The following is a 23,653-nucleotide window of genomic DNA, read 5'->3' as shown; positions in this document are numbered from 1 at the left end:
CCTGATTCATCTGACCACACACACACACACAGATGTGCTCCCCTACACACACACACACACACACAAGCGTACAGCAGTGTGAGTCTGTCTGGAGGCGGCAGAGACAGAGAGGAGGTGTGGGAATGCTAAAAGGTTGGTGGTGGGGGGGAGCTCAGGGGGAGGAGAGTTTGGAAAGTAGCAACTCTGGGGCAAAATGTGCCACATGCTACAGGAAGGAATGCTGTGTGTTCTTAGAAGAGTTTAAAAGCAAATGAAAAGAAGAAAGGAGGAGAAGGAGGAGGAGGAGGAGGAGGAGGAGGGAAGACACAGTGGGAGGGATCTGCAGCGTGGCTGATCGTCTAAATGAAAGAACCTCTCAGACCTTTTCCCTGCTGTCTGTCTGCCCGTCTGCCTGCCTGCCTGCCTGCCTGCCTGTCTGTCTGTCTGCATGGCTTATACCCACTTCAGCTGAGGGAGCCCGGCCAGAGCAAACACAGGGAGAGGCTCAAACGTGACTTCAGCCTGGAAGTAAATATTTTTCACAAACCCTGGATGAAGGTGGAACTTTTTATTCTCTAATGCCTTTTAGAAGGTTTGTCCCCTTTTTAAAAATTCTGCTTTAATTTGTAGTCTTTGTGTGTGTAAAAAAAAAAAAAAAGATCCTGTTTCTTACAAACTTAATTGAGATAAAAAAAAACAACTGAACTGTTTCTTTCTGGCTTCCTGTTGTGATCCACAGGTGTTTTTGCTCATGTAAACAGGAGCAGGACTGAACTGGACTGAGCGACTTTTCTACTCCGGATCAGAAGAACTCCCTGCATCTGAACCAGTTTTATCTGTGCTCACAGAGCGTTACGCATGCGAGTGGTGTGTGTGTGTGGGGAGATGATGTAACCCATCCTTAGCACTCTGAAGGTCTCCGGTCAGCTTGCAGGCAGGTGTGATGCTGCGCGAGTGCGTTAAATACACACACATACCGCATCTACACTTGGTGATACAACCAGTGGTGTACAGGTTTAAATGTCAGAAGAGCTGCTTCTAAAATCCGTTCACACAGATAGTTTTTTTTGTTCGTAGCTCACCATTTGAGATTTGGGACTGGGCATAGAGTTTTGAACACAATTTGGTTTATTTCTTGTAAATTTATCCTCTTCGTACCTACGGTCAGCTTGAAAACAAAAGGCTGAAATTTTATATCAACTAGTTTGCTAATAAGCATTTTGATGATGTCATCACATCATATTTGGGATTAGTTTTGCATTTAGCATCTATTTTATGCCTCCCATTCTCCTATCTGTACCTTAAAGTGATAGTTCAGATCTTTTGAAGTACAGCTCTGTGGAAACTTCATGAGCAACTACTATCTTACCTGCTGTAGACGGCTCTTTGGACAATCTCAGCATAGAGAAATTCAGAGCGGATTTATGAGCTAAAGGCTCGTTCAATTGGGTCAAGACCCAAGTGGAATGGTGCAGCCTTAAAGTAACAAGTCTGAAAAATTTCCAAGAGGTTTTTGAAAATGCCATTTTATAAACTTTTACACTGTTGTCAGTTTTGCATCACATACTTATTCTGGCACAAAAATGACAATATTCCTGCTGGAAGTGCCCCATGTTGCACGAGGGAAGCTTTAGCTCGCTGCTGTTGCTGCTTTCACAAATAACCACAGAAATCACTGTAAAAAACTATGTGATGCAAAACTGATTGTGATGCAAGAGTTTACTACCAGCGTTTGGATGAACTGCTGTGAAATCTTTGCTTTGGAGTTGTTTTAAGATGGCAGCTACCTACTTTGGTCCCAGCCCCGCTCAGACTAGCTGTTAGCTTATTATTATGGTCAGAGGAGGTACTTTATGCTAGCTAAAAGCTAAAAGATAGCAAAACGACAGCATGAGAGGACAAAAAAGAGCAAGTATGTTGAAGCAAGTTTCCAAGAAAGCAATGTTTCTGAAGGAATTGAACATATTACGTATTTCCAGGGAGAGAATATTTATAAAGTTAAATATTTTGAAAAATATAAAAGTCACAGAAGTCATAGCACCCATTTCCTGAATGAGCGGAACGATTTGATGTGTGATTGGCTAAAATAGGAAAGTATGCAGAAGTTGTTAGATTGCAAAAAAAAAAAACCAAAACATTAATTAATTGATTAAAAATCAGAAAAACAAACGAGTGAATGCCGAATATGTCAAATCATACAAAATGAAGTGACTAATTTGAATTTGAATGTTATATTTGTGTTTCTTAGACCCTGCTGGAGAATTGTGAAACTTTCCCCACGAGCTGCTTTTATTTCATCCTTGGTCCGAGGGATAGACGACCCTGAAGCCGGAGACAGATTATTTACACCATGACTCCACAGGCCAGTGTTCTGGTTCCCCCTAACATCTCTTGGCCCGCTCTTTTCTCCAAACTGCTTCCACTAGTCCTGCTGTTGCTCCTCCAGGCCAGATGGGGGTGCTGTCACCCACAGTGTTTGGACTACAAGCCTCCCTTTGGGCCTCAGCAGCCACTGGTTTTCTGTAAAGAGTACACCAAGTTTGGATGCTGTGATCTGAGCAAGGACGAAGAAATATCAAGCAGGTTTTACACCATCATGGACAACTTTGACCATTCAGGTTTTACAACGTGTGGGAAATACATCCGCAGCATCCTCTGCCAGGTAAGATACTGACCTCTCTCTGCCTCTTTGTCGTCACTTTGCAAGTCCTTGTGGCTGTTTACAGGCTCTTTTGCATCACCTTTTATTTAGCATTTATGGTACAGGTACAACTATTTAACTTTTGAAGTGAAGCCCAATTCAAGATGGCTGCCACAGCTAAACGTACTTAGCAAAAATGGGTACAACTCAGTCCGTTTAACAGATATTGGGCAAAAATTTGGTGTGGTAGTAGCTGAGAGTCATCCTTGACACATATTCAAATCACTTCTCATTGCATGAAACCTTTGCTTAAACTTTAATAATTGTTGAAGTCAACTTTGTTTGTCTGTTAGCAAAATATCAAACAAACCACTTGACAGATTTTACTGAAACTTTCAGAAAGCTATTATTAGATGTACATCTACAACTGATTACCTTTAGGAAACAATCCAATTCAAGATGGCGGACACAGCTAATCAAATTTAGCCAGCACGAAGTTGGCTGTAACTCTGCCAGTTTTACAGATATTGAGCTAAAATTCAAATCTCAAGAAAAGAAACAAACAAAATTATTATGACATTTTCTTGGTTATGTCTGACCAGTCTGATGCTAAAATCCAAATCTTGCAAGATTTACTTTAAAATTGGAGATAGTTCATTACAAAGTCGTTTAAAACTTAAGCACAATTCCCGCATTCATGCTGCTTGCGTTTTCTTTCACAGCAACAGCCTGGAAATTCTCTCTAAGTTTAGAAGATATTTTTGTCATCTCAAAATTACTGCAGTCTTTGTTTGGAAAATGATCTAATTTAAAACTTTTTTTTTTCTATTCCTGCCTGTTCTGGTTTCTTTTTTGGAGCTCTTTAATCCTAAACAGATCCCTGCACTGAGGTCCAACCTCTGCATCACTGGAATGAGCCCTGAAGTCAGCCCCGCTCACTGATTACATAATTACGTGCTGACTTTGCAGCCCCGGCGCTGACTACGTGCAGCATGCGAGTGCAAATTGAACTGTAGGTGCGGCACAAATTTGGCGTGGTCCGTGTAGTCGGGGTAAAATCTGCAAGAGCAAAACTGCACAGACTCATTACTGGACCACAAATACAATGAATAACAATAATAAAGGCTTGTTAATTTTACAGGCAACCACATTACCAACAGGTTTAATACATCAGATTCTTTGTAAAGATGGTGACAAATCACTGGATCTCAAAGTATAGGCTCTATCACGGTGGTAATTACAGGTCTTGGCAGTTCTTTCCGTGCTATGCAGGCTGAGTTTTGAGGATAATAATAGAGCTGCAGAATGTCTAAGATTCGCTGCTTTCAGTGAAGTTTGACTGTTGGCTGACTTCAGAGCAATGTAAACATGTGAGGTTGAGAAATGTTTATTCTTTATTATTACACACAGACAAAATACAGAGTTAAATACCTCGAAAAGAGCGGGAAAAAGAAGCTTTGTAACAACTTCCATCCCTTGGGGATGACTCTCAGCTACAACCACACCAAATTCTAGCTCAATATCTGTAAAGTCGGCTGAATAAGAACCGTTTTTGTGGTATCTTAGGTCTTAGGATGTGGCAGCCACCTTGAATGGTGATGGCTCCAAAAGTCAGTCAGTTGTGGATCATTTCCTGGAAGATGCATTAAATTCTGCAAAGTGGTTCATCCACACACAGACAGACGGTCAAAAACATTAACTTTTAAGCAGCGAGCAATAATAAGGCACTGACATATTTATGTTTTGTTATTAAATTAATTTTGAAATATATTCAATTTCATAAACAATTTGCTTTAACACTTTTAAAATTGACTAACAATCTCCCTTTCAGCGGTTTCCTGCTTCGAGGTTGGTGGTTTGAGATAAATCGAGGACCTGAAGGTAGTCAGGTTACCCCAAATCCAGGGGGCTTACGTTGGGTAGAGCCACCACACAGAAGCCGTTCTGTGTGGTGGGTTCACTCCGGGAGCTTCCTGACTCTGAGATCAGACGCACTGCAAGACACAGAGTCAAAGGCAACGGGAAAGAGACAGAGTGGAAAACGTGGCCGTGTGTGTGTGTGTTCACGTGAGTGTGTGTTTGTCAAAGAAACAGAAGGGGGACTGTCGCTGTCCTCGAACTTGACTAAGCAAACAAACAGCAGCTTCCGCCTCAGGCCGCAGGACATTTCACGGTCCTGCAGGAAATGGGCCGACACAGGAGGTTAGCAAAGCAGGACGTGGAGAAAATTTGTAAAAGGAGTAATAATTTTTACCTCAAGCATTAATTTAAAACATGGCAAAGAAAATTATGAAAAAGTACCATACTTCGTGAAAAAGAAACTGAAGGAGACCATCAGAATCTAAAAATCTAAAATTTTCCTCTGGGGAACAATGAAACAAATGAATTATTTCCCCTTTATCTAAATGTAAGTTTGTGTTAATTCTCAGTCATCCAGGACATGACAACTCCTTAGAGTTTCAAGGTTGGTATCCAGCTGCCTTGTTTTTGAAACTCTTGGTTTCAGAAACCATCACCTCCCATTGCCCAGACTTGTTTGGAGATTGGTGATAAAAACAAGAAACGTGACTATATCAGGACGAGAAATCATAAAGGAGGTGTGTCTGTTGCCCATGTCTCTGTGTGTCTCTGCATATGTTTGTATTTGACTGTCTGTTGTTTTGGCAAATTAGCTGATTTTAAGGAAACGCTCAGAAAGTAAGCATCAGGTGTACTTCTATAACAAACTAACCTTTGGAGTCAGCCCCATTCAAGATGGCCACCACAGCCAACTAAGCATTGGAAACACAAGAACGGCTACAACTCATTTAGTTTTACAGAAACTGAACCAGGATTTGGTGTGGCGGTAGCTGAGACTCCCCCCCCAATGTGTTCCTTCAGGGACTGCTAGTTTCACATAGCTTAGTTTTACTTTGTCAATAAAAAAAGAGAAAATTATGCTATAAATAATAAAGATCCGTCTCTTGTCAAAAATGTTTAGTCAACACAAAAACTTAAATGAGACATTAAATACTTTGCTTCCCTCTTTGCTTTCTATGAGTACTTTTTGACAAGTATAATTACTATAATTACAACTACTACTAATGATAATAATACTGCTTTAATTTATTTTCTAAATATATACACAAAAGGCTTCAAACAAGTAGCCATTAAAATTTAAATAAATCCAGCCAACCCATTTAAAAAAAAAATCAAAACTCCTCTTTAGTAATTAGAAAAAGAACAACACAAAACAAAACATTACCAAATAGTAAAGCAACGTTTCTGGTCAGAATGCATTTTTTCCCTGATAAAAAATACATCAGTGGAATCCCATCATGCAATGACTTTAATAAAATATAAATAAAGGCTTTGTTAAAAAAAACATCCTTCATGGTTATGCTAAACCCTTTAAGGTCTTAGTGTTGGGAAACAAATAGAAACTGAAATCTAATTGTGGGTCTAGTTTTTGTTTCTGTTTGCCATAACTTGTGTGTCTGTCGCAGCTGTAACTACATACAGGTTTCTGGATCCCTCCGTGCTGAGGAAGGACAGATGAAAACAGTAAATTATAGTGGTCTGGGATGACTCTATTGTTAGAGAGCAGCTGTTTGTAGTCGCATGCATTTATGCAGCTCTGTGATAAAAAAGACTTCAAAGTAGTTTGTCTCAACAAGAACGGTTACACTCAGCATCTGGGGATTGAATAAAAGAGGAAAATGTGGACTACAGTAACTTCAAATCAACGTCTCCCACTTTCCCCCAAGGTCTCAGCAAAACGTCTTCATCCTGCCTCCTAATGCAGTTTCATGCTGCAAAATGCAGAGGAAAAATGAAAATGTGGAAAGTGCCACAGAATTTACTTAATTACATACAGCAGCAAAGTAGGAACTATGTGAATCAATAAAAATCAACACCTGGAAAAAAAAATCTGAAATGTGTTTTGATTTTTAAGTCAGGAAAATGTCCCATTTGTTTACATACAGGAGCAGGACTTAAAACCTATACTGCAGCCAGCCATTAGAGGGCGCTCACCCTTTATGGCTTCAACTTCTGGCTTCCAGTTCTGTCTCTTGTTATCATATATCTTAATGCAGGGGTGGCCAATCCTGGTCCTTGAAGGCAACTATCCTGCATGTTTTCCTTGTTTCCCTGCTCCAACACACCTGATTCAGTGGTTAAATTACCTCTTCATGTTCTGCAGAAGCCTGATAATGACACATTGATTCAAATCAAGTCTGTTGGAGCAGAGGAACAAGTAAAACACACAGGATAGTGGCCCTCGAGGACCAGGATTGGCCTCCTCTGTCTTAACGGTTTAAACTTGTTCTTTCTTGCTCTCCAGTCCGTTCCTAGCCTGCATTTGTGACGTCTGCTTGTCTAGATTTGGTCTCTTACTTCCAGGAAGAAATACCATTGTATGGAGGGCTTGTGTTAATATGCTGTTTGATGCCTGTTTTTGTTGTTCGTCTTTGGCTCTGGTCCCCATGATGGTTTCACAGTCAGAGAAACTGCCCAAGTTGACCACATGATGGTGTGGGTGTTGTGCTTCCTTCTGCCTAAAGCTCACCATTCTGGGTGTGGACAGTGCGGTTGTGCTTTAATAATGGAGTGGACCTGCTTTGGATCCATTTTTACTTAGCTGTATATAATCCCGGCCTGACCCGTTAAAATAAAGTCGTAAAGGAGAAGTGAAAGTATTCATACACAAGTCCTTCTTCTGTTTATGTGATTGCTTCATCTTCTTATTTCTACTTGTGAGATACACAAATCAGTATTTGACACCAAACGTTAGATTGAAAACAAAAAATCCAAGATGATGTATTTTTCACACTAGACTCTAAAAATGTTGCCTGTACGTATTTATTTATTTTCTTTCCAGGAGTGTTCTCCGTATGCTGCCCACCTGTATGATGCTGAAGATGCCAACACTCCGATGAGGGTCCTGCCCGGTCTGTGTAGGGATTACTGCTCCGACTACTGGTGGGAGTGTCGATACACGCTCAGCCTTCTCCTAGAGGACCTGGGGAACCCACCGCAGTTTGCTAACCTGACTTCTGCAATAGAAGAAGACCACAAACGGTTTTGTGACGTTCTGGAGCTCAAGGACAAACAGTACTGCTACCCCAACGTCCTGACAAATGCAGGTATGGGTTCACCAGAACGCCCCGTAAAATAATCTAAACGCAGATGGCATGAGGCAAAAAGACCTTCGATAGCAACACAAATTAAGGTTTTGCTGTGTTGTCAGACTCATCGGCTGAATTAGCTAAATGCTAATGCTAATATAAAGATGCCAACACGTTTTACACCATCCACTGTTTAATGAGAGTTGTGCTCAGAGACACCAGCTCTAGTTTCAACAGCATATTACAGTTGATCCACAATACTGCAGTTTCTAATTCCCAGCTTTAATACATCCTAAATAAAATCACTTTAAGTGTTCCTAAACTTCTTCCCTGGTGGGATAAATGGTAAGCTTTGAATAGAGCGGGAGTGTCAAACTCCAGGCCTGGAGGGCCGCTGTCCTGGAAGCTTTAGGTTTTTCTGCTCCATCACACCAGATTCAAACGGTTTAATTACCTCCTCCCTGAATCATCAAGTTCTCCAGAAGCATGTCCACAAGTCATTTAAACCAGGTGTTTTAAATTAAGAACACGTCTAAAACTTGCAGGAGAGCGGCCCCCGAGGAACAGAGTTCACCACGTATGGACTAGAGTATGATTCTTGGACATAAAGAGGAGCTTTATGCTTTATATAATCTAACAGACTAAGGAAAGCTGACCTTATATGAGAGCAATCATGGTGGTATCAAAGCACGCACAACATGCTGATGTTTAGCAGGATAAAGTTTGTTTTAAACTTCTTAATTTGGTTTCCAAGAGTCGGAAAGTGCACGAAATGCGAGACAAATTGTGACAGAATGGAGATAGCAAAAGGAAAATAAGTTATGAATTATGATGAAATTAAGACAAAGAAATCATGCCTGCATATTCATCCTCTGAAATGTCCAAACACATTAAAGAATGACCCAAAGGTTTGTCCAGCGGTGGCACTCTTTAGTCATTCACCAAATTCATGCCAACACAACCATATCAGTTTCCTTCTGTCAATTTCAAGATGATTTAAATCTCGATTTAAATGTGATGATAAGCTCCATAAGTTCATCTCAATGTAAAAAAGCAAGAGAGAAAAACAGGAGAATAAATATCACAGCCTAAATAGTTTTATTTCATTGTAATTTAGTTTAAGAAGGACAACTACAACAGTGTCAGTTTTAATATTATTCTGGCAGCTGTGTTTTTGAATTTGTTGACATGAGCAAACTGTGTGGTTTGATTACAAATATGACTTTCATTTCCCGTTTTGTTGATAAAATTAAAACTGTGCTCTAATAACTTTTGACTTGCTTTTCATTTCCTGCATTTTTAATGTCCCCAGAACTGAACGCTAACCTGGGCTTGGTTCGCGAGGATCCCAAAGGCTGTCTGGAGTTGTGTCTGCAGGAAGTCGCCAATGGTCTCCGTAACCCCGTGGCCATGATCCACGCAGACGACGGGAGCCATCGCTTCTTTGTGGCGGAGCAGCTGGGTTATGTGTGGGTTTATTTGGCCAACGGCTCCAGGATTGACCGCCCCTTCCTCAACCTCACGCAGGCTGTGCTCACATCGCCGTGGGCCGGGGACGAGAGGGGATTCCTCTGCATAGCCCTGCACCCGAGGTAGGCCTATAGAGGCTCCAGTTCTTTATGAGGGGTTAGACCCAGGAATAAGAAGCAAACTTGTTTGCACTGAGCCAAGATGAGAGGTGAACTTCAGATGCATGATAAGCATTTTGTCTGCGTTTAGGATCACCACAGTCAGAAAAGCCTACGTGTACTACTCTGTGTCAGTCAAGAAGGAGGAGAGGATACGAATCAGTGAGTTCACACTGTCTGCACACGATGACAACCAGCTGGACCATTCCTCTGAGAGGTACAGACTCAACTACGTGCCGTCACACTAAGTCAGGCTTTTGTCGAGTGACTCGAGCTGATTTATCGACACGTTCCCGCCGTAGAACCATCCTGGAGGTGGTGGAGCCAGCATCAAACCATAACGGGGGGCAGCTGCTCTTCGGTCACGACGGATATCTGTACATCTTCATAGGAGACGGAGGGCGAGCTGGAGACCCATTTGGGAAATTTGGAAATGCGCAGAACAAGTCAGTAAATCTTCTAATGCATTTCACTTTTAGGTTCATAACGAACGGCCAGCTGTCTGAACAATTTAGGGCTTGGGACAGGTCAAATCTTTTCAGGTGGTGTTCTGTGGGAAGGTTATGGGCAGGTGTTATCTTACTTATTATAAGTAGCTTTTTGACCTCAGTTTAGAGAAATAGAGCTCACTTCTCACAGAACGTGAAGCTCATGGATAGTCTGATCAGAGCCAAAGTGGATTTTTATCATCTTAAAACAACTTCAATATCCAAACTTGCATGTTGACATGAATGCTATTTTTAAAAAGTATTTACCACTTTATATAATAACTTTAAAACTAAACGGTTATTTTAGCATGATTTGCTTTGCGAATAATCATACATTTCTGTGCAATTCATTGTGTGATTTTTTTGTCATGTGAAATTAACAACAGTGTGAAGGATTATAAAAGAGTGGGCACCTAAAGTGCTACTAAAGTTGGGATTGGAGTTGTTTTAAGATAAACTATAAGTTTACTGAATGTTTAAAAGAAGGGAAATGTTTAAGTTACAAGCTGGAATCAGAAACTGAGCCTGATCATGTTGATTGTCCTGTTAATATATTGTAATTTGAGTTGTTCATTAGTTTCTTGTTTTGCCTTCTACAAGGTGTTTTCTAAATAATTTACAGAGAAGCTTATTAGAAAACTTCATTTAAGTTCTAAGTTTTCTTGTCTGTCTCGCTTTTAAAAAAATCAGGCAATTTCCTGGAAACATTTTTTTACCAAAGAAAAGAAAAATCATGTATCCTAGGCATCTCATTCTTTTCTTTTTTTAAAAAAATCAGCACATACGCTGCAATTTTTTATTAAAGTGTGCACCTTTCCAAAGATATGTCTCCTCCACAATCCTAATTTTGGTTTGATTCTACAGAGCTCAGTCAGCTCTGAGAAAAAGTTCACGTTGTTGAAATGACATCTACTTCATTAGCAATATAAAGTAACTAACAGAGATTATTTCTTTATGTTTACAAATAATTGTTGACCTTTTTAGGCTTGTAATTTTGTCACAAAAGCTGCATTATCTAAACTATTGACACCATTTCCCTCAGTTATATTGTTTTCTCCTGAGGTTTTTTTTTTAGGATTGCTTTGAAAGCTCTTCTGGGAATGGGGAATAATACATCCTGCCAAGTCTAATGTTGACACTCCATATTTTAGACCATTACTCACTGCTATGTAGAGGTAAGAAAGAAAGAGAGGCCGACTGGCCGACAGGAGAGGAATGAGAGTCCAAGACAGGAGTGAAAAGACTGGAAAGCTGCTATCAGTCAGTTTTATGGAAGACAAGAAGAAAAAAATACGGGTTTATAAAAATTAGTAAGGTGCAACTTAGTAAGAAGGATTATTTCGGATTGGGGAAAAGATCGACAAAAGGAGGGGACAGTAGCAGAAGCAGAGGGAAGTTAAAAAAAAGTCCAGGGACGTTACCATAATGTCTAGTAAAGCTGCGCCACTTGAAATTAATTATCATAATTGCGAGCAGAAATGCACAGGTAAAATAAAATGAATTAATGCCATAGAAAGTTAACAATCAGTCTGGGTCCTTGGGTTGCATTTTTGCCATTTGGGCACCCCTACAATAGAATCAAAAAAGGTGGCATGATAAGTTTCACCAAACTCAAAGATTCATGTCAAGCATTTGTGTTTATAAAATTAAAGGCGTTCAATGCAGCCTAATGTGGCACTGTCAGTCTTTAAGACTCTGTAAGCCTCTCATTCTGTTGTGTACTCTTTTTTTTTTTTTGTTGAACAGGTCAGCACTTCTTGGCAAAGTGCTGCGGATCGATGTGGACAACAATGATGATGGTGCTCCATACAGCATCCCCTCTGACAACCCGTTCATCGGGGAATCAGGGGCATGGCCTGGTAAATCGCATCAATTCTTCAATCTGTGGAATAATCTGATGACATATGATTATTTTGAATATGTAGAGAAAAACTCATGGTCCATGGTTTATTTTAGCTCAAAGACACACACAAAAAAAAATGCAACAGCAGGAGCTTCCTGCTTGAGTTTTTTTTTTCTTAATTGTTTTGTTAATATGACTCCTGTAGATTTTCCCCTCCATCTTAAAGAGTGCAAGTGCCTTGTCATCTTCCTCATCTCTTTTTTTAAATCGCAGAGATTTATGCTTTTGGCGTTCGCAACATGTGGCGGTGCTCCATCGACCGCGGCGACCCGGCTACAGGCGCAGGCAGAGGCAGGATGTTTTGTGGCGACGTGGGCCAGAACAAATATGAAGAGATAGACCTCATTGTTAAAGGTAGGATGAAGTGGGAGAGTCAACTTTTTTTTTTCTTTTCTTTTTTAGCTTGAATTTCTCTGACCTCACCTATCAGAGGCTTGGAACAGCCACGCTTGCTCACAATTCTTTTCTGCTTTTATTTGTGTAAAATCTGATGATTAGGTTTGTGAAAAGAAAAGAAAACCTCCCCTGATGTCATCAGGAATGCCAACTGCAGCTAAAGAATTAGGCTAAAATCATAAAAACGCTGTTCAGAAAATAGTAAAACTCTTACCTTTATTAGCAATATATTGTCCGTTTAAATACAAAACTAAGCTGCAGCAAACTAAACTAACAACATACAGTATGTCTTCCCTTGTGTTCAGTTAGGGATCCTGGACAAACATCTTGAGAGCTAAAACTGACTCTTATCAATGTCAGTTTTGGTATATGATCTTTTAAAATCTCAAGATGCCAAATTAATCTTTTCACAATGCTGAAAAAAATGACATATTTGCAGAAAAGGCTCTCTTCTCCTCCTGTGATTATTACACTGAAAACTATCCCCCCCATGATAATTTTTCATGTCAAGAAAAGACCTCCCAGAGACACCGAGTCTGCTCCCTGACAATTACAGTAAATAAGATCTGGTCCTGTAGAGTTCTGAGGAGAGCATAAAATAAACACCAAATTACAGCTTGTAAAAAACAAAGTCCACGTTTCCTTTTCCAACCATATAATGACTCTGCGTGTCCAAAACTATGTTTATAGCGTATTTACAGCTTTATGAAGTTAGAGAAAAAAATGAACAATGATTTTTTTTTTTTTCTCCTGATTATCTTATTTTATGTGTTTTCATTTAAAGGAGGAAACTATGGCTGGAGGGCCAAAGAAGGCTTCAGCTGCTACGATCGCAAGCTCTGCCAAAACTCCTCTCTAGGTGAGTCAAGAGTCAGGGTTTCCGCTGATGAACGCTGAGCCACTTCTGTTCATCTGAATTACTGGATTGGGAAATTACAGTATGAGTCGTCTTATTAATTTGATCTACTCTGAGAAACTCGTTGATCATTTCCTATATGCTGTGATATAGTTTGATAAGTGAAATGAAAGGATAAAGTGTGGTGGTGTTCTGTTGTTGTGCATCCTCAGATGACGTCTTGCCCATCTTTGCTTACCCCCACAAGTTGGGCAAATCTGTGACGGGAGGATACGTCTACAGAGGCTGTCAGATGCCCAACCTCAACGGACTTTACATCTTTGGGGACTTCATGAGCGGGTGGGTATAGGCATTTTAAAAAAAACAACAACAACTAAATACTGCATCTGTTTTATGGTGTTGACAGGTGCCTGCAGAAATGAAGGGTTGGCGATTATGTAATTGTCTTCATCTGTGTGTGTGCGTTTTTTTGACTGACTTTAATGAAAACGATTTAATGATTTTAATGAAACTATCTGAAAATAACCATTGGGTGCACATCTACGAGTGATTACCTTTTGGAGTCAACCTGGTTCAAGATGGCCGCCACAGCCAACTGAACGCTGGAAACACAAAAATGGCTACAATGCAACTAATTTAGTAACAGAGTTATTCACAACACACACTGAGTGCTACACATTACCTGACATCTTTCTTAAAACTTTGGAATCAACCGTTGGCATCGGCACTGCTCGTCTGTTAGCAAAATATCCCACGAACCAGTGGGAAGACTTCAATGAAACACTCAGAAATGAATCACTGAATGAACATCCAAGACTGACTGACTTTTGGAGTCAACCTGATTCAAGATGGCTGCCACAGCTAATCAATCTCAGCAAACACACTAATGGCTACAACTGTGTCAGTTTTACAGATATTGCATTAAGATTTGGCGTGGTAGGAGCTGAGAGTAATCAAACTTTGAAAAAAATACCTGGAATTTTAATGATAGTACTAATGTACAGTTTATTAGTATAAGAATTTAAGGGGATATTTGTGCTGTAGTTTATATGTTTACTTCTTTCTGTTCAGGCGTCTGATGTCTCTGAAGGAGGATGTGGCAACAGGTGAATGGCAGTATAACGAGATCTGCATGGGAAGAGACCAGACCTGCAGATTTCCTAAACTCATCAACAGTTATTACAGATACATCATCTCTTTTGCTGAGGATGAAGCAGGTAATGACTGCGAGTGTTCGTATATTCATCTCCTCGCCAAATATCGCGCCGCTTGTTTAGATACGTATTGTGTGAGGCAGAGGGAAACATCTTCAACCCTGCACGCTGTTCGGTACACGGTGTACTCTTTTGGCCCCCCGTTTCTGATGAGCTGGGAAAGTTTTACTGCAAAAATCTGGTCTGAATTATCAGCAGCTGATTTACAAGCTCACAAGCGATGCGCATAACGCTTCTAGTCTTTCCAGCTTTCCTTTTTTATTGAGCTGTCTGAAGGCGTCAAAGCACAAATACCTTATCTTAAGACACATTCCTTTATTTTTAACATTAGTCAGGATGTGTTTCTTCCATGTCTATCGCTCTGTTTTACTCTCATTCACCATGTCCTGTCTGATCTTAATATTGCCTCCTCTTGTTATTTACCATGCTGTCTCTCTTCCCACCCTCTTATCTTTGTAAACCTTTTTTTAGGTGAACTGTATTTCTTAGCCACGAGAGTCGCGAGTGCCACAGCCAGAGCTGGAGTCATCTACAAGATAGTGGATCCTTCCAGGTAGCAAACGTCTGCGCAGCTTCACTTCAGCGACTCAAATGATCTCATCATGTTTCTTGTAACTCGTTATGTTGTGCATCACTTTAGACACTGCTGATGGAATATGAAAGAGCTTTCTACAACACATTGTGAACAGCCTAAGATGGGAACAACAAAGTGAAAACTACTTCTTGTTCAATTATTCAAAACAATACACATTTTAATGGGGGTGCAAAGTTAATACCATGTCTTAAACATAGTTAAACAATGCAAACTAGATCAAGAAGTATCAATAGGGTGATTGTATTTCTACTCATAGTGGGTAAAGATCAATGTCCCTTTAGGAAAATGGAAACTCTTCATAACATCACAGCTTCACAGTCAGAGCAGAAGTTCTTTTAAAAAACATAAAAGGAAAACCCAAGAAAACTAAAATATGTTTGTACTGATTGTTGACTTCAAGTCAGAAAAGTAATTAAAATAATTTTCTTTCCAAAAGCTCTCATTGTTTTAGTAATAGTTTAATACAATACATTAAAATGTAATAAAAACTGGAAACAGCTATATTAAATTTGATCATAAAAATTGAATTAGTTAATATATTTTTCCTTTGTGCAACAGTGCTCATATAAAATATACATGCATATTTTAACATGGGCATAAATTAGTTTAACCCCTACATTACCTCCAAAAGAGGTAATGTAGGGGTTAAACCAATATGGACATACCTCATAGCTCTGACTGTAATAGCCGATGAGATTTTCTTGCTATTGTGGTTGAATTAGGCTACAGTAAATATGAAGTACACCATAGTTATGATTTAAGTAGAAATAACTCTTTCTCCTAAAAGAGCAACAACAGTAATAACCCCAGTTAAAGAACTGATAATCCATCTATTTCTGTAAAAGCTGCTGCCTCCAAAGTAACGCTTTATCAAAGTAATTAATATCAGGGAGTAAATTTTCCTTTGCAGCTCTAGCTTCATTACCTGTGTCAGTACTGATATAAAATTAATTTATAGTTTGTCTGGATGTGCACGTATTACATAATGGATGTGCATTTTGTCTTTTTCTCCTGTGCAGACGAGCGCCACCAGGAAAATGCAGCATCAAGCCTCTACCTGTTAAGATTAAAGGAAAACTCATTCATTTCTACCCCAAAGAAGGTAAGGAAAACACTTACTGTTGCTTATTAAACAAAAAAGAAAAGGGGAAAAGTCATCACATGGATCTGTCTGCATTTAATCTATGCGATCAAATCTCCTCCATTCTGGTGTTTTAGAGAATAATTGTAATAGAAGTAAATATTGTAGAAGTATTGACACTGTAAGGGTCTGGGCATTGTGGGAAAAGAAAGTTGTTTTTTTTTTTTTTTATCTGTATTTTCCTGTTTGCAGAGTTTGTCATCAACAAGAAACCAACCACGACGCCCATTCCCACAACAACTCCAAAAACTACAACTAAAGCTACAACAATAAAAAAACCTCCAGTAAGAAAACCCATAATAATAATAAAACCACCAATGCCAACGAGGCAAACGAGTAAGAGGCCGCCGGCGTCGCCAACGAAAGCAGCAAGAAGACCAACGATCAAGACAACAGGTTCAGCTATTAAAGCAACAATAAAAACAACCGCAGCCACAGCCGTAAAACCCACAGCTGTCCAGATGGGCGCTGCGAATCCCGCCACAACTGCGTCGACCGGTAGGCCCACTGGTGCACCTGCTTATCATACTCGCTCTACTGACCTCCCAAACTCTGCTCCCAGCACAAACACTGACGGGTCCGATCGAACTAACACACGTAGGCCGTCACACACTTTCGTACGAGGAGAGGGCACCAGCATCCACACTGGCGGCTTGGCTTTCTGCACGCTGTTCTTGCTTCACACTATAACACTTTATTCATCGGCGTCCTTGTACGAGTTTGAAAACAGAACGGGGTGGAATGGCTAGGACAACTGCTGTGTTACAGACAACTGGAGCTATAGTTGGTATTTATTTCAGCTGGCTGAAAATCTTGACGTTTTTATGCTAAATTAACATTAGACCAAGTAGGGATTCATGTAGGTTAGTATCAGGGTACTGTACTGTATATACATTTGTGGTTGGGGCGTTTTCTTTGTGCGGTTAAGAAGTTTTGTATTTTATTTAAATGATAAGGACTTCACTAATCAGGCAACAGGCATGGCAGATATTGTACAAAGAGAGAGATTTATAAATTCCAATGAAAGTTTTAAATAAGACATTAAGGTAAACAATAATTGGGGTCAAATGAATATGAATCGTTTTTCATTCAAAAATAAACAAATATTGTCTCGATGTTGAAGCTTATTTTTTAATTTTTAGGTTCATTTGCACAGGTTAAAAAAAAATCTTTAGATGAGCCAGTTTTACAATCTTTCTTTATTTTATTATTATTAATTCAGGTTAAGTGAAAAGTAATGTGGACATCAGTCCTTTTTTCAAACCTGCTAACATGCTATTCCTTGGCTGAAACAAAAGTGTCCAGCAGGACAATTAGTGCTTTTCTTATGTCAGGTATTTGCACTACTTTAATTTAAAGCAAAGGTTATTTATTTTGAATAAATGTTTCTTTCTGCATCAGTTTCAGCTCGGACAATCGTCCTTGTGTGTCTGTGTCTGTGTCTATGTCCTTTCTGTTCAGTTCTTGACAAAAACATTGCGTAAAGTGCTGTCAAACACACTTAAAAATCAAATAAATCTGTTTTGATTTATTAGTTGAAGCAATAATTCAACATTTTGGGAGACAAGCCTATTCACCTTCTTGCAATTACAAATGCTGGCTTTACAACACGTCAAATACTGCTGTTTTTTTCTTTGCAGGACACCCTTGACATCAGGCTGTAACATCCTGTCTGATGTCAAACAAAAGCACATTTGAACAAAACCAGAATCTCTTCCTAATTACTCATTTTGTCACACAATTCATTAACTCCTTTGAGTCTTTGATAGGGATGTAAAAATCAACTCTGTTAACGTTAAACATCACTTAGAAACTTGATTTTTGTATTTACTCAGCCAACATTCACATAATGAGAAGCTGTGTAAAATACAGACTTCAGCCATCCGTTAATGTCTCCCATAAAACTGACTGCACAGCAAGCAGACTAACTTTGTAACATGTTTTTCTCTTGCATAACTGCTGGTAGCACCTTGTCGAGGTGACTCAATGAGCATGTTTTAGTAAACTAGACAGTGGGAAACAGCTAAAATTAAAGGACCAGCATTCCCCTAATACAGGGGTGGACAACCCTGGTCCAAAAGAGCCACTATCCTGCATGTTTTACTTGTTTCTCTGCTCTAACACACCTGATTTGAATCAATGGATGATCAGTAGGCTTCTGCAGAACATGAAGAGGTAATTTAACCACTGAATCAGGTGTGTTGGAGCAGAGAAACAAGGTAAACATGCAGGATAGTGGCCCTCCAGGACCAGGATTGTCCACCCCTGCCCTAAAGGAATGCATTTCACTCGCTGCCTTTCACGCCAGAGTTTGAGACCAACATCATTTTATGATAAGAAATGAGAGAGTTATAGTCATTTTGGTCAAATCTTAAAAAAAAAAAAAAAAGATGGCAGACATGTTAGGCATAATTTTGTTAACTTTGACATAGTCAACCTAGCTCTTTCGGTCCTTTTAGCCTGCAGACAAGAGTAGCTTTTCATATTGTAGTATTTTACGGGTATAGTCTTAGTTACAAAATAAGTGCTATTCCAGAAAACTATCCTTTTATTTAAAGAGAAATCTCCTCCAGCAATTTTAAAGGATAGTCTGGTCATTTTTAAAGTGGCGTTCTGTCAAATAGTTATCAATGATGGATCATGTGTATGCTGATGGTGCTGGGGCTGCGATCTGTCTGCCAGGAGTTGAGTAAACTTTTGGATGGACTAGACGCACTAATCGGCCGAACTGATAGATTCAGCAGCCTCAGCCCCGTCAGAATACAACGGTTGATGTTTAGCACATGTATAATAGCGTAGTAGCACGGACTCTGTTTGGTTGAGAAAAAAGTGACAAACGAAACAAAGGTGTCACGCAAAAGTGTAGAGGTTTAATATTAGCTAATATAATGTTCTTTCACACCGCTTTGCCGTTTTTGAAAAACCTGAAAACAGTTTAAAACGGATCCTCATAACCTAGCTTAGACTAAGTCTTCTGCCCTTTTCTCTATACTCAGTGCTCTCTGACTACTGATAACTTCTTGACAGAACATCACTTTAAAAATGTCTGGTTATTTAAGATTAAATTGATAAATTCATATAAAGAGGGTGATTCTGTCTCCCCCTCAGGTTACCGTGCTACCGTCCTGACTGCAGCCTTCTCTAGGATCGCTCAGACCTCAGTCTCCCCCACACCTGCGACAAAGAAAAACACTGGTTCCCCCTCCCTACCTTTAAACCTTCCACAGCCCCCTCCTCCAACTCCCCCCACATCTCTGAAACGGCCTCAGACTGCTGGGATTTCTCCAGCCCGCCGTAAACACCCTGCAGCGTTGACCACAACATGGGCCCCATATTCGAGCCAGAAGCCCACTGTAACACCCACGCAGAAACAGAAAACGCCAGCCAGCACCACAGCTCCCGGAGCACGGGACGACAAGCCGTCGCCCGGAAAAAAGCTGGCAAGTGCCGCTGAGGGCAACCAAGTACACAAGAGGCCCAGAGGTCGGGGGGGTCACGGCTCCAAGAAGAGAAGAGGAGGGAAAAGGCGGCCAGCCGGCACAGTGCGACTTGTAAGCGCTGATGGCTCGTCGGATCGAGGCAGGGTGGAGATCTTCATCCGAGGGGAGTGGGGAACGGTGTGCGACGACCTCTTCACCGGCAAAGCGGGTTCGGTCGTGTGTCGACAGCTGGGCTTCACCACGGCTCTGGCTGTGATGAAGAGGGCTGTGCTGGGAGCGGCCGACAGAAGAGTCAGGATCCTGCTGGACGACGTGGAGTGCGACGGCGGGGAGAGATCCCTGCTGGACTGCAAGAGGTCCCGGGTGGGGAAACACAACTGTTCACACGAGGAAGATGTTGGGGTGATTTGTGCTTAACAGAAGTGAAAGGAACAGATCAAGGCTGTTTGGATGTACTGAATTAATTTCAATAACATGTGGGACTTTTTGTCTTGGCCTGTCCTGAATGCAGATTTATCTTTTCCTTTTTTTTTACTCCTCATTTCTAATTTTTTTGTCATAGACAAACTGGAATCTTCTGATTTATTAGAAGATTTTTATTTTACATTGTATCCGTTCAGTATTATCTATAGTTACAAACTATAGAAGCACCTAAATTTAAATAATAATAGAATTCTTAAACTGAAGTTTAACCTGAAAATGCTGGACATTTTATACAAGGATGAGATAAAAACACATAAAACCTCTTCTATTGCATCAGATTCTTTTGAAGTGGGGTTCTGTCAAAAGGTTATGCACAATTATTATTTTACCTGTTGTAGATAGCTCTTTGAACGACATCAGTTTGGAAAAACAGAGTTTAATTCTGACCGGAATGATGAGCCAACAATTAATCCGAGTGGAGCCAAAACCAAAGTTTTCCAATCATAAAAGTTTCAGCAATTCACGTTTGTCTTTGCCCTGCTCGGACTAGACGTTAGCTTGTCATTTGGATCAGAACTAAACTCTATTTCCCTGATCTGAGCTTTCCACAACAGCTCAAATATTTATTGTTCATAACGTTTCACAAAACCTCACTGCAAAAGATCTGAATGATCGTTTTAAGAGCATTGAGGGCGCAGGATGCCTCTGATATGAATAAAGTTTATTGCAAATTTTTGTTTTCTTCTTTTCTTTTAATCTTTGTCATGTGCTGTAATAAGATGAAGAATGATGGTTGACATTTAGTTTTTTGTCTTTCACACACAGTTCACATTCAGTACATCTATACAGGCCCCTTTTCTCAGTCACAACAGGAAGTAAAATAAATGTTTCCATGAACCATAATACGTGGATTACCAATATGGTTTCCAGATGTAGCTAACAAGTTCAGCCCCCAACTCAAATCATAACAATCTAATCCAAACATTATGTTGCTCAACAACAGTGACAAAGAAATGGCTTTAGATGATAAAAATATAGCATCATGGCAGTGTCAAGAAATGACATTAAGGCCAACATTAAATTTGTCAATAATTTTCTTTTATCACTAAACTGTGTTTGTTTTTCAATATTCAATCCATTTTAAAATTTCAGACTTAAACTCTTTACTTGAGGTTACTTACAGTTTTTATATGATTTGGTTTTACCACTTTATCAGCAATAAATACATGTTTAATTAGGTGTGAAATGATGAGAGTTTAAGATCTGGTTAGAAATTTAAAAAAAAAAAGGGTAAAACCTTGTGTAAAACCCTGTGTTCTTCAGAGCAGTACTGTTACCTGAACTCATGAACTCCTGCTAAAAGAAAATATATGCATCTTCTCTTTCCAGCCACAGGGAGGCAGTCATGTGTTTTCTTATGACCCCTGAAAGCTGAGTTGAGGACACTGATGTAAAAATTTTGAGCATTTGTTTCGTTAGTTTGCAAAGTTCACACATGTTAAAACTGATTCCGGGCCCGTCGTTGGCTTTAGGCTCACTTCCAGCTTTACAAGAGCATTTCCTCTTAAAGTGACATATTAATTCAAAACAAAATAAAGCCATGAAATTGGACATTAGGTGCAGTTTCTCTAACTACTTTTGTCTGCCCCTTAAATATCAAATCCATACTGTCATCCAGCCTCTGCTGGTAAAAACTGTGCACATCATCAATGGTATAGAGCTCATTATGATGTCAATTCACTATCTAATCTATAGGCAATACATAAAAAGTCACAATAATATTAAAGGGTGTCTTAAGATTATAAAAATTCACAACACAGGTAAAAAAAAGAATATAAAGGGAAGGCTGAATCATGGACGAGCTGAAAGTGATCGTTTTGCTGTTTCTTTGTGAGTTTCTGCCCTTTTGCCAGCTTCTAATTAAATCTTGATCCCTCTGCGTGCAATGTTCTCCTCTGCGCTAAAGCTGCAGAGAAAACACTGTGTGCTTCTGTTTACCCAAGAAACATTAATGTGCACGCTTTCATCCCGTGACCACAAGACGGACTTCCTGTGAAGCACAAGTCGTACAAAACCTGCCAAAGCTTCATTCATCTTTATCCACTGAGCTCAGTAATGCTCTGCTTATGCCTCCTGGATCTTTCAGGTTTAAATACTAACCTCTGACACAAACCTCAGTGGACAAATTGAGTAAACACATTACACCGCTCAGTCTCTTGTGGAAATATGTTGATCAAATACAGCATCCTCCATCTACAAGTAGATCTATGATGATAGGAAAAGTCATGGACCGTCAACAATGGCGCCCCTCAGAGTTGCATTCTCTCTCCTCTCATGACTGAACCTCCTCACACCCAGCTGTTAACCTCCTGAAGATTTCCAACAGTCATCAGATTCATCCAAGATGATGACGGGTCTGCAAACATAAGAAAGGCTAAGCAGAACAACCTGGAGCTGAACACCCTCAAGACATTGGACCCCCACTTATTTCTTCAACTTTTTGGTGACCACCATCTCCTGAGACTTGCAGTGGGAGAACATCTCCTCCACCATCAAAAAGGCCCTGCAGAGGACAGGCTTACTGCAGCAACTCAGGAAGTCTGGAGGTGCTGATCCATTTCTACACAGTGGTCACTGAATCGACTGCTTGTTCAGAGTGGTAATCAGGAAACGGGCAGGAAAAAGCTCACCTCTGACCCCTCACTCTCTGGATACTGTCTCTTTGAACCTTCTGGTCAGAGATATAAATGTCTGCAGACCAAATGTGGAGAACAGTTTTTTTTTCTTCTTTTTTCTCCTCAAGCAATCAACCCTCTAAACAACTGACCTGTATCTGTTTTTACATATTGCTTTTTTCAGCAATATTGCACTGGACTAAACACTTAAGCCTACATATTTTTCTGTCCTTTATAGACGTACCTTGTGTTCAAAGTTTGGCAGTGTCTGGTTATAAGATTCTGTTCTGTCGTAGTACTTGAGAGACACCGTCACCTGGAGCCTTGTGTGGGTTACACACCTGGCTCATTGCTCACATTCTGATTGTCATGCATTTCCAAGCATCAACACACGGGGGCGCTACAGAGCCTCGTGAGGTTCCTCCACAGCCTTATCCGCTGACCCAGATTCACAGAAGGAGTGCACCTGTGTTTCTAATTAAATACAAGTGTAAACATTTATTTTCTATTGTTGTTGTTTTTACATATTTTTACTTTTACCATAATGATCCCCTGTTATCTTTAGCTCGGTCAGGAAGGGGCAGGCAGAATCCTCTAACTGCAGCTCTGACTTTAGCTCGAGTTCACTGATGTCAGAACTGCCAAATTATAAAACAGGAAACCAATTTAAGGCAGACACTGAATAAAACAGACAACAGCAGAGAACAAGAAGAGGAAGAGCAGCCAAGGGCGGTAAAATAATCTTTGCCAGCAGACGATTTAACTGTGACATTAATTATCTCTAATGGATCTATTTCTGCTGAAGACGATAGATATTCCTGATAAATATTAGACTGAAAATGAATTGATGGGATGTCTTCATCGATCTACACTTAATCACCTCTACGGGAAAGGAGAAATAGGATTGTGGAGACTTTATTCCACTAATGTATTGATTTGTCTTTGTATTCTACTTTTAACTGACTTTACATCTCAGAAAAAAAACTGGACAGGCAAACTTATGTTTACAATAAAGGTTTTTGTTTTTTGTATTATTCATATGCCATTTACAGAAAGCTGATACGTCATCCTTCAGTTTTCTTTTCCTACATGTAAAATCCTCCTGACCACCAGGAGGTCAGGAGGATTTCTTTTAAATTAAACGTCTTTGTAAGGTAATCAGCCCC

The 23,653-nt window shown here is 40.0% G+C and overlaps 1 protein-coding gene and 1 long non-coding RNA gene across 3 annotated transcripts in view; one reads left to right on the top strand and one right to left on the bottom strand.

Moving 5' to 3' along the window:
• The window catches only part of LOC112449784, a 30,523-nt gene extending 7,675 nt beyond the window's left edge, over positions 1-22,848 (bottom strand). The window contains exons 1-2 of the long non-coding RNA XR_003038323.2: positions 22,732-22,848; positions 7,506-7,656 (exon numbers count right to left, since the gene is read on the bottom strand). This is a non-coding gene — a long non-coding RNA (uncharacterized LOC112449784). The remainder of the gene's footprint in view (positions 1-7,505; positions 7,657-22,731) is intronic.
• On the top strand, positions 342-20,843 carry si:ch211-136a13.1 (HHIP-like protein 1). 2 transcript variants are annotated; one of them, XM_037974277.1, is made up of 16 exons: positions 342-571; positions 719-913; positions 2,228-2,641; positions 7,482-7,746; positions 9,041-9,320; positions 9,448-9,573; positions 9,659-9,802; positions 11,591-11,703; positions 11,961-12,101; positions 12,928-13,002; positions 13,212-13,338; positions 14,071-14,216; positions 14,685-14,766; positions 15,828-15,910; positions 16,142-16,447; positions 19,058-20,843. In XM_037974277.1, the coding sequence occupies exons 3-16, from the start codon at positions 2,330-2,332 to the stop codon at positions 19,804-19,806; spliced, it is 2,949 nt and encodes a 982-aa protein (XP_037830205.1). In that variant the 5' UTR covers positions 342-571; positions 719-913; positions 2,228-2,329; the 3' UTR covers positions 19,807-20,843. The 2 variants fall into 2 exon arrangements, with proteins under 2 accessions (XP_037830205.1, XP_017294587.1); XM_017439098.3 differs by having other exon boundaries at positions 719-917.
• Positions 22,849-23,653: the final 805 nt, after the last annotated feature.

The sequence above is a fragment of the Kryptolebias marmoratus genome, linkage group LG2 (assembly GCF_001649575.2).
Source record: "Kryptolebias marmoratus isolate JLee-2015 linkage group LG2, ASM164957v2, whole genome shotgun sequence".
NCBI classification, from domain to species: Eukaryota; Metazoa; Chordata; class Actinopteri; order Cyprinodontiformes; family Rivulidae; genus Kryptolebias; species Kryptolebias marmoratus.
This window is presented reverse-complemented; position numbering and strand designations above follow the sequence as displayed.

Excerpts from the sequence above, each read along its gene's own strand:
- si:ch211-136a13.1 (XM_037974277.1), top strand. The coding sequence starts at position 2,330 with ATGACTCCACAGGCCAGTGTTCTGGTTCCCCCTAACATCTCTTGGCCC. Across the intron at positions 2,642-7,481 it reads TCCGCAGCATCCTCTGCCAG|GAGTGTTCTCCGTATGCTGC; the intron begins GTAAGATACTGA and ends TTTTCTTTCCAG. Across the intron at positions 14,767-15,827 it reads AAGATAGTGGATCCTTCCAG|ACGAGCGCCACCAGGAAAAT; the intron begins GTAGCAAACGTC and ends TCTCCTGTGCAG.